General features: G+C 42.6%; 1 protein-coding gene across 1 annotated transcript; it reads left to right on the top strand.

The window, feature by feature from the left end:
• Nucleotides 1–1,226: 1,226 nt before the first annotated feature.
• Paics (PAICS bifunctional enzyme) lies at nucleotides 1,227–3,760 on the top strand. Its single transcript, XM_018016728.2, has 5 exons — nucleotides 1,227–1,440; nucleotides 1,501–1,704; nucleotides 1,782–1,926; nucleotides 2,600–2,712; nucleotides 2,789–3,760. The coding sequence occupies exons 1-5, from the start codon at nucleotides 1,419–1,421 to the stop codon at nucleotides 3,589–3,591; spliced, it is 1,287 nt and encodes a 428-aa protein (XP_017872217.1). The 5' UTR covers nucleotides 1,227–1,418; the 3' UTR covers nucleotides 3,592–3,760.
• The last annotated feature ends 14,592 nt before the right edge of the window (nucleotides 3,761–18,352 follow it).

Genomic DNA, 18,352 nt, shown 5'->3' with positions numbered 1-18,352 from the left:
CTGTAGGCGATCGTCAATGCTAAACTCGCGATTGAGCAATAGGTTAGGGGCGCGACTGCGCTACTGAAATTATGACGTCACAAACTGTTGACAACTGACTTGTCTATGAAAGCTTTCATTAAAACGTTCTATAACACCGTTTGGAATCTTTCATACATGTCCACTTAGCTGTAAATATGTATGTCCATGCATTTTAAAGCGAACAATGCTCAAGTGTTATCGGTATGTTGACAAGTTGTTAGTCAATATTCTGACGTCACACTCTCCATAACAACACTCCCTTTGAACCTTTCGATCGAAATACCAATGCATTGCTGAATGGACTGTTGCCATGTGTGCGTGTGTTAGCTTGTGTGCAAGTGTTTGTGTGTGTGAGTGCTGTATTTTATTCGAGATATGCGATGCGAAGGCCAGGGATGCCAACCCTCCGTCTTTTGACGTAGATCTCCGTATTTTAAAGGAGATCTACGTGCCTACGTGCGATGAGATTAAAACTACGTACTTTTAAAAAATATTGCAAAATACACTAAAAGCAAAATTTTTTGGGTAATATCAATATATTATGAATTAAATAAAAAGGATAATATGGTTTATATTGGGTTAGCCGCACTAAATTTCGTTTTCGATATGTTTACGAATGCAGTTTTCAATGGGTTAGCAGCACTAAATTGAAAAAGATCGGCATCGCTTACTTTAGAATTTGGGCTTTAGAATTTGGGCTAAAAATTGGAGAGAAAAAAGTCAAGTGAATGAATTCACAAAAAATTTAAATTTTAACAAGTGACACCGACGAAGAAGCAAACGTAACTCCAACCAAGAGAAATCCGTACTGCCAGACGACTTTTGGCGTTATGTCTCAAACGTAAAAAAGGGAAGTTCAACTCACACCAAAAGTGGATTAAAAGAAAACTTAGAGACTTCTGACAAACACCTGAAATATTTAAATCGAAACATGTATAAATTTTTGTAAAACATGTACATACATAAATGAATATGTATAATTTGAATAATGTAATTTGCTTTCTAAAACGACAAATGAAATTAATAACGACGAAGTACAATACAGTTAATTTACAAATTTAATGGTTTATTCATTTTTTATTTATTGCTTAAAAAAAGTACGTAGATCTACGTATTTCAGCAACATTGCGCTACGAAAAAACACGTAAATTTTGTAGCCTGGCTACGTAATTTTCAAATTTTGACTTGGCATCCCTGGCGAAGGCAGACACATAAAGACGCCGGCGGTGCGGCTATTGGCGCACAGTTGGCTTGGAGCTTGACTTCGATACGCACTGTAGGCAGCATTGGAACGAATAGTGAACGCAAAGCAGAACGCGCAACACGTGTGCCAATTGAAATTGAAAACAAATTGAGGCACAATTGAAAGCAGTCGCCGCAACAAGAACACACGGACAATGTCAACCACAACGACATCGAGTAAGTACACGACTCCTCCTCCTCCACCCTAACCGCTGTCAACTAAAGCCTCGTCTACAGTTGACGGCTACAAGCTGGGCAAGGTGCTTATCGAGGGCAAAACGAAGCAGGTCTACAATCTGCCCGAGCATCCTGGCCTCTGTCTGCTGCTCAGCAAGGATCGCATCACCGCCGGCGATGGCGTCAAGGCCCACGATCTGGCTGGCAAGGCGCAGATCTCCAACACGACCAATGGCCAGGTATTTCGCCTGCTCAACGAGGCCGGTAAGTGTCGCTCCCTCTGTCTCTCTCTCTCCCCCTCCCTCTTGTCTCACTTTCACTCTATTTTGATTTCGCCGTAGGCGTTCGCACTGCATATGTTAAGCAGTGCGGCGAGAAGGCGTTCATTGCCCGCAGATGCGAAATGATTCCAATCGAGTGGGTTACGCGCCGCCTGGCAACCGGCTCCTTTCTCAAGCGCAATGTGGGCGTGCCCGAGGGCTACAGGTCAGTAACATTCGGTTAGGTTATCTACCTTGCAATTTGCATGCGACTGCTGCGCGTCTTATCAATTGCAACGAACGTCAGTGCAGTCGGTAAGCAACCAACCCATCCCCCCACCCCTCCCCCTACTTTTGCTTATTGCTGGTAATCATAGATTGAAATACAATTGATGCACTGCATCGAGGTCGTTCCGTTGACCCCGCTGCATTGATAAGCGACACAACAAAAACAACAACAGGCGAAAAGCATGCTTAAAATAACACAACTTTGACAATCGACGTAAATAAGCGGAAACTTTTATGAAAATTATTTTTCTATTCATCAGCTACACTCTACACTCTACACTCGTATAACACTATAATAGTACAAAGCAAATTGATTTGATCTTCTCTATTGATATCTTATCGATAACTCTATGTGGTGTATTTTATGCTTCCTTACATCCAGATGATCTATCCATAGCAATATGATGTGACTTGGCTGTGTATATCGATAACTGCGATAGTATACTTAACGCTAAGTTTACTGTGTAGATCGATAACAGTTTATCTACAGTTATATAATCTTAAATCTATCGATAACTCAACTACGAATTATCGATAACTGTGTAAAAATTAACTCCTATGCATATCGATGACTGCATCTGTCTAATCAATTCTCTCTTTCTTTCTCACAGATTCTCGCCCCCTAAGCAGGAGACGTTCTTCAAGGACGACGCCAATCACGATCCCCAGTGGAGCGATGAGCAAATTATTTCAGCCAAATTCGAGCTAAACGGTTTAACAATTGGTAAGTGACAAAGATAAGAAGAAGCTGCAACAGATTTGAGTCGAGTGGAGCTAATTGGAATATGCTTGAATTGCAGGTCAGGATGAGGTGGACATTATGCGACGCACCACGCTGCTCGTCTTCGAGATCCTGGAGCGTGCCTGGCAGACGAAGAACTGTGCGCTCATCGATATGAAGGTGGAGTTCGGCGTGGATGACGATGGCAACATTGTGCTGGCTGATATCATAGACTCCGACTCGTGGCGGCTTTGGCCAGCGGGCGACAAGCGTCTGATGGTCGACAAGCAGGTCTATCGCAACCTGACATCGGTCACCAGCACCGATCTGGACACGGTCAAGCGCAACTTCATATGGGTGTCGGAGCAATTGGCCGATATCGTGCCCCGCAAGGATCACTTGGTTGTCATCCTGATGGGCAGCGCTTCGGATACATCGCACAGTGAGAAGATTGCCAGTAGCTGCCGCTCGCTCGGCCTCAACGTGGAGCTGCGCGTCAGCTCGGCCCACAAGGCCCCAGAGGAGACTCTGCGCATTGTCCGGGAATACGAATCGGTGATGACGAATCTGATCTTTGTGGCCGTCGCCGGTCGTTCCAATGGCCTGGGCCCCGTCCTCTCCGGCAGCACCAACTATCCGGTGATCAACTGTCCACCCGTCAAGTCAGACAACATGCAGGTGGACGCCTGGTCGAGCCTGAATCTGCCGTCGGGCCTGGGCTGTGCCACTGTGCTCTATCCGGAGGCAGCGGCGCTGCACGCGGCCACCATTCTGGGCCTCAGCAACTTCATGATCTGGTCCAAGCTGCGCGTGAAGCAGCTCAACAATTTCGTGACCCTAAAGAAGGCCGACAAGGAGCTGCGCGGCGTGCGCAATGTTTGATGCGGAACGGGCCCTTTGTAACAGTGCCAATCTTTTTTTTTTACATATATATAATTATGCATATTTTTTTCTTTCAACTATTTTCTTATCTCTCTTATGTTATGTTTTAGCTTAGTTTGCAGAAATGCAAATAATACAATAAAATAAATCAAAAATACGAAAAAAAATAGTCGAGACACATTTTTGATTAGACGACGGGTTTGTGCCTTAGCTGGTAACATATTATATTGTTGTATAATATATAGTAGACATGTATGTATGTGTATTTGTATATATGTTGTATTGTATATATGTATATTTATTTTCCAATTATTTTCTGCTCTCATCTATGTTACTAACTAGTAAGTTAAGTTTGTACAAATACAATTTAAAAAAAAATTAAAATTTTAAATAAAAATCAAAATAGTCGAGACACATTACGATTTAACGACGGGTTTGTATCTTAGCTGTTTATATACGAGACACATTCTTGGGGTGTGCATGGGGCGGCGGCGGTTTGTGTCTTGGCTAACACCTTAGTTTTTTGTAGCCTACTTTTTAGCTGCGCATTAAAATATTTAAAGGGATTCTTTGTGGCTGTTTCTGATTGGACCAGCTGGCTGAATTAGAGTTTAAATTATTTAACTTATTTTTCTTTCTTGTGAGTGCAATTTAAAATTGATTTTTAAAAGCATATCTAAAACTTTAAATTGCACACTTAATCAATAATAGCAGAAAATCGCAGTTAAATAACTTATTCCTGCACATATGCGTATGTAAATATGTGTGTATGTATGTATGTATGTATACTTTGTGGGTATTTGACATACTTTGAGTCAGCCACAGCCATTATCAGATAAAGCAATTAAAGTGCCTTTTAGCTAATTCTTTAGCAAACATTTCATGCAAGATTTTCAAATTTCATAATCTCACTAAAGCCAAACATTTCTCTCTTATCTGTTGCAGCATATGCGCCATTAGCAGCACCCATCCGCCCTCTGCCCCACTCACTCACTCTCTGTTTCTCGCTCTTTCTTTCCCTCTCCCTCTGCCCCACTCACTCACTCTCTGTTTCTCGCTCTTTCTTTCCCTCTCCCCCGCTCTTGCTGTAGCCTTCGCAAAGCCTTGGAAACTGAGCTGCGTAGATTTAGCATTCTTTGAAGGCGACAGTTGAGCTACTCCAGTTACCGACCCACCCTCTCTCTGCCACCCTCTCTCTCACTCTCTATCTATCCATCTCAGCCCACTTGCCACGCCCATGCAGACTAAGCACTGATAAGAGCTGGAAAATGGAAGATGAAATCGGAGAAGACTGTGCCAAATGGAAGAGTTGCCATCGCCAGTGCAATTACCAAGGCGAGTGGGCGAGGGGCGGCAGAGGCCGACGCGTCGCTGCGGGAGGGGCGAGGCTATGTAAAATGTGTTGAAGTGCGCGTCGCACAACCTCAGCTCAATTAATCATACTTTACCAGCAAACACATTCATAACAATAACAATAACTTAGCACGTGGTCTGCCCAAAGGGGAGAGACAAAGAAAGATAGAGAGGGAGGGAGAGGGAGAGAGGGAGAAGGAGAGGGAGTCCACAGCACATATTAAAAGTCAGGGTCAAAGTGCCATTGTGTTTGCTTCATGTCGCAACTTATGCGGTCGCGCGCTGCTAGCAACGGCTGCCACAGTGCTGAGGCAGAGGCAGAGGCTGGGGGCAGGGGGCAGGGGGGCCAGTTGTGGGGTCTGTATTGTGGGCGGCGGACTGGGTTGGGCAATCGGACAATAACAACAATAAACAAAATATGAATGGCAAGGCAAATGTAACGAAAATTTAAGAAAACAAGAAATGAATAGATGGAAAACTAATGCACATAGGCGACTCATGTATACCCTACATTGTATATATGTATAGTGTTTGCAAATTGAAGAACTTTTGTGAATACATACACATATATGCATATATAAAGAGATAATAATTGGAAATATATCTATAAATAATTTTCCAAAGAAATCATTTTCAAACAACTTATGGTTTATAGAGTTTAAGTAGAATTATATTTATACATATATAATATATGAATGTATGTAGATTGCCGCCTGTCTATATATATATAGATAGACATTAACTTCTAATTGAATTCATATGCGAATTTTCTGTGAATTTATATAAATAATACACATTAATTAATTCATTCACGTTCATTATTTAACATAGTGTTAATAGAAGCAACGTGCTTGATGTATACAACCATACATATACATATGTACATATGTATGTAGGTATGTATATAGGCAAGTGCATTTGTTAATAGAACGTGATATTCAGCACGCGCTTTAGCAGGGTATTCATATATAGCTCTATTTATTTATAATTTCCATTAAAAATCACTTTTAATAATCAAAACTTTGAGTTTGAATAAAGATAGAAAATATATATGTTTATAAATATAAAATACTATTTATGTGGTATATTGTATGTATATAAATAATAATAACTATGTTCATACACTTGGAGCACATCGGCTCGTTAAGCTCTCTAACAGAATCAACATGCACTTAGTGCAGAGAAGTGTAGGGGAAAAAATAATGTTGCAGTCGTCTTTGCTTGGCTTTTGCCTTGCTTTGCTTTGCTTTCTGCTTTACGTTGCTCCGCCTCTTTGCGTCTCTGCTGCGACTGCGGCTATGGCTGCGGCAGCGGCAGCGGCAGCGGCTGCGGCTGCGGCTGCGGCTGCGGCTGGGTCCGAGAGGCCGTGGGGGTCGCCCAATGACAACAATGCTCGGCAATTGTTTTGCGGCGTTGACGCCAACGTCAACGTCAACGTCAACGTCAACGTCTGCAGCGACGATGACGAGGCTATGTTTGCGATCGCTGTCGTTTCCGTCTGTCGCGACCGACGACGAGTCGTTGCGACGAGGTACTACAGTGGGGTGTGGAACGGAACGGTGCTTTTGGCGCGGATCGTTTGCTAAGGCATAAAACAATTTTGTTACAAGAAAAAGCCGCCGCCGCCTCTTTGTCCGATCTTTGCACACGTTTTCATTATCATTGTGTGCGTGAGTGTGCGAGTACCAATGTGTGTCTGTGTGTGTGTGCGCGTTTGTGTTGTCTCTTTTGCTGCGCGCCTTCTTCTGTCTCTCTTTACAGTCCGGTACTTCAACTTGTTGCTAAAAATATGCAAGGCAGTAAGAGGAAACCGGTTTTTCAGCGATCATCAACTTGCTGGGCCTGTTGCTGGGTGCCAGTGGCCGCAAGCTAGGTTAGGTAGCGGCTGGGCTTGGCTGTGGGGTAGGAGGACGGTAGAGGAGCAAGGGGAAAGTTGGCGACTGTGTGACTTGATTGAGTTGGCTTAAGCAGCGAACGAGTCATGCACAAATAAAGCCAAGACAACAACATGCAAAAAGCCAACACGTAATACAAGACAAGTCGCGGTTGGGGCCCCAAAACACGATCGCGCCGGCCAAGCACCAAGCAGCAAGCGCTTGCGCAGGGGGCAAAACAATTCACTTTGTTGCTGCTTTTGTTGTTGGCACTGAGAGCGGACAGAGCGGCTGGCAAACACACACACACACACACACACACACACAGGTAGACAAACAGGCAAGCATGGGGGCATTGATGATGAAGCCGCTGTCGCTGCCGACTCGACGTCGATTACGTGCGCTTATAGCGGGCAAGCCTAGTTGTTGTTATTATTGTTGCTGTCGTTCTCATTCTCTTTGCTGATGCTGCTTTTGTAGTTGTAGTTGTTGCTGTTGCTGTTGTTGTAACCGCAAGTTGCGCTACTTTTGCGCTTATTCGGCTTCGCGCCTTAGCGTCATCTCGCTCGCTCGCACGCTCGCTTCAAGCCCCTACTTGCCATTTCACAATGTCACCCACCAGTCGCAGCCATAAATTCAGGTTAGGTTTTGTTTTCTTCTTTCCTTCTACACACACGCACACGCACACACATGCATGCAGAACTAAGCGCGAGTATGAGTTTACGTTCGTATGTATGTGTGCCGTATGTGCCAAGTATTGCGTGTGTGTATGTGTAAATATTTATGTATGTTTGTATGTGCGTATGTATGTATGACAACTGACTTAACTGTGAATTGCTTCGACTGTTGGCGACGATCGGTTGCATATTAATGGACAACAGCCGGTGGAATCGCAGTTGCTGGCGGGGTGTGCGGTGTCAGTCCGTGTGTGTATGTGTGTGTATGTGTGTGTCTGTGTGGGGTGTATCAGACCGGTAGGTGTCTTTGGGCGCGAACATTTTAATGATAAGCACCAAGTGTGCGCGATTTGTCGATAATAAAAAACTTCAACAATAAAAACAAATTAACAAAACAAAAATTAGCAACAAACCACGAAACGCGGCGGGAACACAAAAAGAAGAAAAAGAAGCTGGTTTAAAAATAGACAACGAAACGGATAGAAGAGTCGATATTGTACATACATACATATGTATGTACATATATATGTATGTATGTATGAACATGTAGCGGTTAACTAAACAGCTGCTCAAATTCATGTGTGTGTGTGTGTGTGTGTGTGTGTGTTTGTGTATGTGTGTGATCGATATCGGTCAATGTCGAGCAATTACCGAGGTCACTTCATGGTACACGCATATGTATATCTATGTATGTATGTATGTGTGGTAAAGGTCCACAAATAGCTCTTGGCTTAATTACAATAGCAGAGAGCATGTTGAAAGGTTTCCCACAGACAATCTATTATATGTGTGTATGTATGTATGTATCTATCGATATGTATTTGTGTGTATGCACTTTCATATGTACATATGTATGTATATATTGGATTGATAACAATGCCCTATCATCATACTGCAATCAAGTACTTTGGGCTTTCGCCAAATATTTCCACAACTTTTGATTCTCCATTCAAAGTTATCAACATTAATTAGAGAGTCAATAAATTACAAACAAACATGGATGGATATACAGACGTACATATACATAACATATATGTACATATACATATGTACATAGCTTTATTTCCCTTACAATTGTTTTTATTTACATTATATAACATACATACATTACATTATATAACATACATACATTATATAACATACATGCATATGTATATGCATATACATACATACAACTTTTTAGTATTGTCTTCGTATTTTAATTTAGTTCTAAACTCAACATTAACAAAATTTCATAAATTATAATAAAAAGCTATCAATTGAAAAATCTAAAGTCAAATAATTTGAATTATTCTCAGTTTCTTGACAATGTACATATGTATGTATGTATGTATGCACGTATACATGTGTACGTACTTATTAACATATGTATGTACTTTCTTGATACACATGCATGTTCATACATACATATGTATGAATGTATGTATGTATGTACATATGTATGCAATTGATTGAATAGCATTAAATTAACTGTCTTTTATTTTACATACACCGATATCTACATACATATGTACATACATAGTATGTATGTATTTCATTTGTCGATTGAGTCATCGAACTGTTAATAAGTCAAGTCCATAAACGATAAATCGATATTATTTCCTATATTTATTCAAGTCATTTGAAAATACTGAATAGTTTCAGTAAATATTTAATAGCTCAAATCACACTGAAAATGTGAGAGGAAGACTAAAAAAAGAAAAAATGGTGGCCGATTTAAGTGCGTCTAAAAAACTATTTCTAAGTAGAGCTGCATCTGCACTCTACAAGTACAGATACATACATATGTATGTATGTACAACATATTTGCATATGTATGTACATGTGTACATATGTACATGCATCTGCATGCATGCGTATAAGCACACATACGCACATATATGTACATACATATGTACACACATTCATATGTATACACATGTATGCATGTGTGTACCCAATCCATATAACATTTGCCTTGGCTAGGTCGAAAATGGCATTCGCACCTCCCTCCCACCCACTGCTATCGATTTGCATGGCATGCAGAGATCGAGCGGGCACAGCCTCAGCTGCAAGCAACGTCTTAAGCTGCTGCTGTCGCCGCTGCAGTCGCTGCCCTGAGAAGAAATATGAAAAAGCATGCTAACGCCCCGGCCAATAGTAGGGCATTTCATGGATCCCGGCCACCCATCCAGTCAAGAAGCCCACCCCACCTACATGCCTACATCATCCAATGCACAGCCAAGCTCCGAGTTCCCGGCACTCATCGCCTCTCTCAATACACTGAACGAGACAGTCGTTAGACTAGTCAAAATGCAGGAACAAATGTTGAGCATGCAGTCCAAAATACTGGACCTTCTCGTCGCGCGTGCCAATAATGTCTAATACAACAAACATTATGTGTTGGAACGCCAGGGGGGTTGCCAACAAAATGCGTGAGCTGGAACTCTTCGTTCGACTTCACGACATTCACATCCTGCTTATCAGCGAAACTCAATTACATGACGGCTTCGTGCCTAAACTCTTCCGCTTTGCCTGTCACACAGCAAACTATCCGTCAACCACCCATAGGAGAGGTGGGTCCGCCATTTTCGTTCGAGAGGACATCGAACACTTTGTAACCATCCCAGTTCGATCTGATTCTTTTCAACTGGCCAGGGCAAGAGTAGCCACGGGGTTGGGATATGTAGAGTTTGGCGCAATCTACTGCCCTCCCAACAATCAACTTTCCATGGCAGACCTGCTTGCTACATGGCAATCCCTAGACCGGAAATTCCTAATCTGTGGCGACTGGAACGCTCATCACCAATCTTGGGGCTCAGCGAGAAGTAATTCTAGGGGTAGAGAACTTTTCAACCTCAGTCTGGCAACATCCACACAGATCATAGCCACGGGCAGTCCCACTCGGTTCCCAGACCATAATAGACAAAGGCCTTCCTGTCTGGACTTTGGTCTTTATAAGGGTATACCTCATTGGAAGCTAAAAATCGCCGCACATAACGATCTCGACTCGGATCACATGCCCCTGGTAATCTCGCTGGATGCCGCCGTAAAATGCTATCCCCAGGCCGAAAGACTGATCAACAGGAATGTTGACATAAACTTATTTAAGCTGATCTTAAACAATAAGATGCATCCCGAATTAGAATTGCACTCTGAACAGGATATTGATGACGCTCTGCAACTCTTCAATGAAAATATTCGCTGCGCAGCAAAGGAAGCCGAAAAGACACGTCCCAGCCATGCACTTCGCCAAGCCGGATCTTTGGTGCTCACCTCGGAGCTACGATATCTATTGCAGCAAAAGCGTCGTCTGCGAAAAATCTACCAGCGCACTTTACACCCGGTAGACAAATCCAACTGGACAAGAGCAGCTAACACACTCAGAACTGAGTTGGCGCGTCAGCGGGCGCAGATGTTTGACGACATGCTGGAAAACATGTCCACATCAAAGGACGCCAAATTTAACCTTTGGAAAGCCACCAGAAATTGTAGACGACAAGTCATGCGGCAAGCCCCCATCAAAAATGGACCGGACAGTTGGTGTCGTTCAGATGAAGAGCAAGCGGAAGCTCTTGCGTCTCACTTGGAGGCCCGCTTCCTGCCCTTTTCTTTAGCATCGCAAGAAGACACACAATCTACCGAGCAAGCCCTGCTGTCCCCACTACAGCTCGATCCACCGGAGGAGCCGTACAATTATGATGAGGTGGCATCCATAATCAAACATCTAAACCCAAACAAGGCCCCGGGACACGACAATATCTGCAACCGCACACTCAGAGCACTGCCGGAGAATGCTATCCTCGTTATGGTATTAATCTTTAATGCCATAACGAGGCTTCAGTATTTTCCAGCAGTGTGGAAGATTGCGCTTGTCGTGATGATCCACAAGTCTGGCAAGCCTGAGGAAGACCCTGCTTCATACCGACCTATCAGTCTCCTACCTTCCTTATCGAAGGTTTGGGAAAGACTTGTCATCCGTCGGCTGGTAGCAGTAGTGGAGGAAAGAAAACTCATTCCGGCTCAGCAGTTTGGTTTCCGCGCTGGACACGGCACAACCGAGCAACTGCACAGAGTGACGGATCACATCCTCAGGGCTTTCGACAACAAAAAGCACTGTAATGCCATTTTTCTGGACATCGAACAGGCTTTCGATAGGGTATGGCACCCAGGACTGCTGCAAAAGATAAAGGAACGGCTGCCCTCGCATTACTTCGCTCTGATCCGATCCTACTTGGAGGGTCGTTCTTTCAGAGTGAAAGTTAAAGCGAGTCAGTCCTCCACATACTCGATTGCTCTGGCGTACCACAGGGCAGTATCCTCGCGCCACTTCTTTTCTGCATCTTCATTGGTGATGCTCCCCTTCCAGATGCTTCAGCCTTTGGAGTTTCTTCAAACTCAACCCTGATGGCAACGTACGCGGACGACATCTGTGTGTTGGCGTCAACAATATCCAGCTCCGCAGCGGCGGAAATCCTCCAGGCTTTCGTCGACGCTTTTGTGCAATGGGCGAACAGGTGGAATATAAAGATCAGCGCCACCAAAAGCATAAGCTTATGCTTTTCTCTAAGAAGGGAGGCGCCCGCCACCGTGCTCATCAACGGTACCGCCCTGGAAAAAGCCCGCACGGTGAAGTATCTGGGGATCACTTTGGACAGTCGGCTTACCTTCAAGCCCCACATTCTAGCGATTGCTGGCACTTGTCGCGCCCGCCTCAAACAAATGTCTTGGCTGCTACACAGCAAAAGCAAGCTGTCGTTAGCAAATAAGCGCAAGATAATAACGCACATTATCACGCCAATCTGGAGGTACGGTGTGCAAGTTTGGGGAGTCGCCGCCAAGAGCAACCGGCAAAAGATCCAGATAGTACAGAATCAGGCCCTGCGCCAAATCACTGGATGCCCCTGGTTCGTACGAAACTCCTGCCTGCATAAGGACCTCAACGTGGACTCAGTGGAAGAGCAAATCTCTTTCCACTCGAGTCGTTACAATGACCGCCTTAAGGCCCACGCCAACCGGCTGGCAAGAAAGCTGCCAAACTCGAGGCCCATTTGCCGTTTGAAACGACGTCACTTCCAAAACCTTATCGCCACCAGTAGTTAACTTACTCAATAATATGTATGTTTAATGTAAACCTGTGATTGTATAACTTGATTCAAGGGAGATAATAGGGCAAACAGATGCTCTGGCGCTTCCTCAATAAAAATTAATAAAAAAAAAAAAAAAAAAAATGCTAACGCCCCCGCTGCGGCCCCGTACGAAACCATTTGCAGTTAGACAACTTTTTTTCTTACACAAATGCACGCACGCCAACATTCTAACTTATTCACACATGCAAACAATCTCACTTCTTGGTGTGTATGTATGCATGTGTATGTGTGTTGCGTGTCTCTGCATCAAAATTCGCGAGCCATTCTACTTCTCTGCTCGTTTGTTTCGTGTGCTTTCATTTTATTTTACTTTTTATTATTACATATTCTTGTTATTTTTATTTTTGCGTTACTCGTTTTATTTGCGTTGCTGTTCTTGTTCTGCTTGTTGTTGTTGTTGTTGCTTGCCTGGCAGCCTTTTGCTTTATTTATTTCGACTGACTGTGACGCGTTCGTTCGCATGCCCCCAACCCTCTTACTTTGTGCTAACTCGCTCTCCTTTTTGCGTTCATCAGTGTACACCCTGTCTCGCTCTCGCGCACATTTCAGTTGGCAAACTGCGGCGCACTCATGAGTCAGTCGGTCTGGCTGTTCGTCTGTCGCTTAGTCTCTCCGTCTCTCTTTTGCCTGTGAGTTGTCTATCTGTCTGTTCGTCCGCCACTGTCTGTGCCTGTGTGCGTTGAAGTTGAATGTGCCGGTTTTTCAGTTGCTGCTGTTGTTGCTGTTCTTGTTGTTGTTATTGCCGTTGGTCGTGTCATGTTGATTTGTGTGCTTGGCTCGGCTCTTCGACTGACACACCGACAGACCGGCACACCGCCTGAACGACCAACCAACCGCCTGTCCGCCCGCTACCCTGACTATAAGCGTCTGCGCTAGTTATTCGGTATTCTGCTGCTTGTGCTTCTGCTGCTGTCGCTGTCGTTGCCTCTGCCACTGCTGCTGCGAGCATTATGTCTCTTCCTCTTACATTTCTGCTTCATCTTCTTGTACACATGCATAGACACACACTTTCAAACAGCAAACAGCAACAGCAAGTAGATAACAACCGCCTCTGCCTCTGCCGCTGCCACTGTCGCTGCCGCTGTCGCGCCCCTTAGTCCGTTCTTGTAGATACTTATGTATCCATGGGTTACGTTCATACATACATACTTACTGTATGTATGTGCATACCAATGTATCTATGGCAACACAGCGTGTGATATATAAGCGTCCTCTGAGTATATGCATGTGTGTGTGTATGTGTATGTGCGTTTGTGCTTGTATGTGTGCAGACAGCTGCTTTGTGTGTCAAATTGTAGCAAAAATGTTTTTGTTTTTTTTTTTTCTTGTATTATTTTTTGTGCCGAGTGCCTGAGAGCCACCCACCCACTGGCGCATTCTGCACCACCTTGTGCTCAGCTGGTTGTGAATGTGGTTGTTGTTTTCCATAGGAATTAAATTTATGCAACTCTACTTTAAATTCGATTTTCAAAAGCCATGAGCCAAATACTGAGAATACACAGTAGAAATGCATGCCGTGAATTATTAATATTATTATACTTAAGACATTTCATTATATATTAAATGGGCATACATATGTGTATGTATAATACCATTTCCTATTAATATTCTTCTAATCTGCTTAGAAAATATTCCATTGAATTGAATTACTGCGGCAATGCTGATTCTTTAACAAAATAATCGTTGGAGCTTTAATGGAATGCAATGAAACTTAGCAAAGTACATACATATATACATATGTATACTACCTGTTAGCTACTCTTTATCTTCTCATTCAATTTGTTGTAAAAAAAAAAAAAAGAAACAGAAGATAATCGGCTTAGCAAATTTTTCCAAGAAACCCACTAAACATCAATGATTCCTGCTGACGCAGCCAATTCACTACTGGGTAGCTCATTTCTTGCCGTTCTTTATCTATATCACTCTCTCGCTCTCTTCCTCTCTCTTTTCACTGCTTCTGCTGTGGCGGTGTGCGCTGCGCAAAAACTACACTGCGTTCTCGCTGCGGCGACGCGTCGGTCACACACACCGTCATACTCATGCTTGTTTGTGTGTCTCTTAGCGCACAGTGGACCCTTGCGGAGTATTGTCAGAAATAATGATATTAAAAATAAATTGCGTTTCCAATATGCTAGATATTAAAAATATCTGAGTTGCTCACACTTTTGATAAACAGCATACAAATTTAAATTGTTCGTTTTCATTAAAAAAATATATGAAAACAATAACAAATAGTAATTAACCACTGTGCGTCGATGTTTCAGCTTCGTTACGTTTTGCCGCTGGCAGCGCAGCAGCAGCACAGTGCTTTGTTATGCTACCCGAACAAAAGCAACGTTGCCAAACTTCATTGTTTGGTTGACTGCCAGTGTATGTATATAGCATGTATATACATACAAAGATATACGTATGTATGTTTGTCTGCTTATATCAGTGTGTGCGTGTGTTTTATATCAGAAATTTCCATTTAATTTTTTATTTAGGTTTCTTTTTCGTTTTGCAACGTTGTTGTAGCTGTTTTATGTGTAGATACATACATATGTACATATATACATACGTGTGCGTTTATATATGTATAATTTGTATATGCACACACATGTATTCATGCATATTTGTATGTAGAGATGTAGCTTTTGCTTTTGTGTGAGATTGTATTTTGGTTACACTTTCAGCTGCCGATTTGATTCCATGGTTTTTGGGAAGCGCATACGTCACACATACATGTGTACAAAGGTTTGTGCGTATGTGTGTATGCCATTCAATCCAGAAGCAGTGGGAGACGAGCTAGAGCTTCTGCCAACGCTTGGGCCCTGACGTTGATGCAGCATAGGCCTGCAAATTGCCAGGAAATCTCTGTTGAGGGTTGTTTTGGTTTTTGTTGTCGATTTTATTATTGCTTTTTTCTCTTTCTTCTTCTACGTATACATATGAGAATGCGCTGTGCGTGTGTGGCTGTGTATGTGTATGTGAGTGTGTGCTCAGTCGCATTCGCAGCCACAGGTGTTGTCGATGTCGACGTTGGGTTTCGCCATACATACATACGTCAAGTTCAGCTCTCCCAAATACTTCACACCTTTGTGCAAATTATTTCGTCGTCAATATGACAAAAAGTTAACCTCAAAATGTTGTGCGCCGCCTGTTGAGCGTGACTCAGTCGCGAACGATGGCAACGGCGACAGCGACGTCAGCACCGACAAAAGCGGAGCCGACAAATTTTTTATTTAAACAAATGCAGCAACAACAACAACTGAGCTTAATGAAAAAGTTATGCGAGTATAAGCTTTCGTTTTTATTTATGTATGAATTTATATACAGATACAGATACATCCATATGTATATACATACATATGTTTGTGTGTGTGTGTGTGTGTGTGTGTAATTTGTATTTGCGTGCATGTGCGTGCGTCTCTTTTTGTGTATATGTATGTGTGTGTGCTCTCAAACAAACTTTGCTCCCTACACTTGACCTTGTTTTGCCATTTTCATTTTGTGCCATGCACCCCACCACTCATACACACACACGCTTACAGATGGGCTGGCTGATTGCGGTTGATTGTGGCCTAGGCAGAGGCGGGGCAGCATCAGCAACTTTGTATGACAAAGCAAAAGCTAAGACCACGCTGAGCCAACACAGTAATTTGCCTAAAATTGTGCGCCGGCTTAAATGCCGGCAACAACAACAACAAAGAAGCGAGCAAAAAATAAAACCAGAAACACAAAGCAAACGCAAACAACAACAATACAAGAAGCAAGAAAGAAAAGAAAAACAAGAAAAAAGAAAAAGAAAAAATAAGAATCAGTGAAGGGCGAAGACGTGGAAGACGTAGACGCAGACAGCGGCAATAAAAATGCAGAGCAAGGCGAAATGAACACAGGAAGGACAGGGCAACAAAGTTATTTTAATGACCTGCTGTTGTGTTGGTGTGCGCGGGAGGGGGAGGGACAGGAGACAGAGCAGGGCACAAAGTCGAACGGCGACGGGCAAAGCCGCAACAGTAAAAATGGCAAGCAAAGGGAAATTAAAGACCATGACAACAACAAGCGGCTATGGGCATCGGGGAGCGGGCAACGGGATGGCGAAAAACTTAAAAGAGAATTGCTAATGCCAAACAGCAACAGCAACAACAACAACAGCAGCAAGCGCGGACTGGCAAAGAAAGACATAAAACTTTTATTTATACATGCATGCATACATACATGTATATACATGTATGTACATATATATTAACATATGTACATATGTATGTGTGTATTTCTGCGCGCACATGCGAGCAAAAGAATAAGGAAAGTGGCCAAATAACAATAAGACAAAAAAACAAATACAACAAACAAAGAATATCAGCAGCAGAAAAATGCATGGACTAGCTGTTAGCTAGCGGGTGGATGAGATGAGGGATGGGATGGGATGGTATGTGGGAGCAAAACGGACAATGCAACTGAAATTCTATCGATAGCAACTCCCGATAATTGAATACACAATTGAAAGCTTTTCAATGGAATTATTGATGTGGCAAGATAATTGTCTAGATATTCTATACGCAGCACACATTAATACACACATACATACATACATATGTATGTTTAACTGTAACTCTAAAAGCGTATGTATGTATGTATGTACATGTTTACACTATAGCAAAAGCTTGTTGCATACTAATTTCATTGTCAATAATTGAAAGATTGAACTAACGGTTAGTTAATATACAAACATACATACATATACGCATATGTAAGTTTTTGCATGTACATACATACATACATTCATATGTACGTATTTACGTTTACAGAGATTTAAAAGCAATAACTAAATAAATTCATATGTATGTATGTATGTCCATGTACATACATACATACAAAATTTGCAGAAGTTACTTAAAGATTGCCTGAATGAAAGCTCTGCACTAATCTAAGATGTGCCTTAGGTACACACATACATACACACATAGATACACACATACAAATGTATATAGAACAGATATTCCAGCCTTTAAAAATATTATGGAAAGTTTTGGCAATGCAGTGGGCACTCCTTGGAGCCGCCAGCAAATGAAACCTGTAACAAAGCTGATAAAGAAAGAAAAAGAAAAGAAAAGGAAAACAAAGCCTGCCATGCTTTGGGCGCTCTTCTGCTGCTGCTTCTACACAAATACATACATACATATACAAAGTTCTATTTCTGCACCTACTTCTTTTTCTTCTTCTTCGCCATCCTCTGCTTCTTGCTGCTGGAAAAGACAGACAGATGGTATTAAATGCGGCGTGTTGTTGTCTAGCTGAATGTAAAGCTTAAGCTCAAGCTGACTCAGATTCAGATGACTATCCCAATTCCAAGGCAGATGTCCTATACACAAGCAAGCGCACACACATACATATATGCACAGATACACACGAATGCATGTATGTATGTGTTTAAGTGTAGGTGCCTAGGGGTTAGAGTTGAGAGAGACTCGGCATAACGGACCCCAACGGCAATGGCAGCAAATTAAAGTTACTAAAGCAAGAAAAATACAAAAAGCAAAAAGAAAAAAATGTATACAAAAAAGAGATAAAAATAAAATACAAAATAACAAGAACAAGAAAAACGAGCGAAATTTCTTGCACAGTGTGGAAGCATAGTCGCAGCGGCGCGCAGAGACTGTGCCAAAGCACAGCGACATGGAACAAGAACAAAACAAGAACAAGATAGACAAGAACAAAAACAAGAACAGCAACAGCAATAAGAATATCG

Source organism: Drosophila arizonae, chromosome X (assembly GCF_054131065.1).
Source record: "Drosophila arizonae isolate 15081-1271.41 chromosome X, UAZ_ARI_1.0, whole genome shotgun sequence".
NCBI classification, from domain to species: domain Eukaryota; kingdom Metazoa; phylum Arthropoda; class Insecta; order Diptera; family Drosophilidae; genus Drosophila; species Drosophila arizonae.
This window is presented reverse-complemented; position numbering and strand designations above follow the sequence as displayed.

Bases quoted from the DNA above. Each gene is read 5' to 3' on its own strand.
- Paics (XM_018016728.2), top strand. From the start codon at position 1,419: ATGTCAACCACAACGACATCGA. The intron at 1,441-1,500 runs GTAAGTACACGA...CCTCGTCTACAG, and splicing joins GTCAACCACAACGACATCGA to TTGACGGCTACAAGCTGGGC. The intron at 2,713-2,788 runs GTAAGTGACAAA...CTTGAATTGCAG, and splicing joins GCTAAACGGTTTAACAATTG to GTCAGGATGAGGTGGACATT.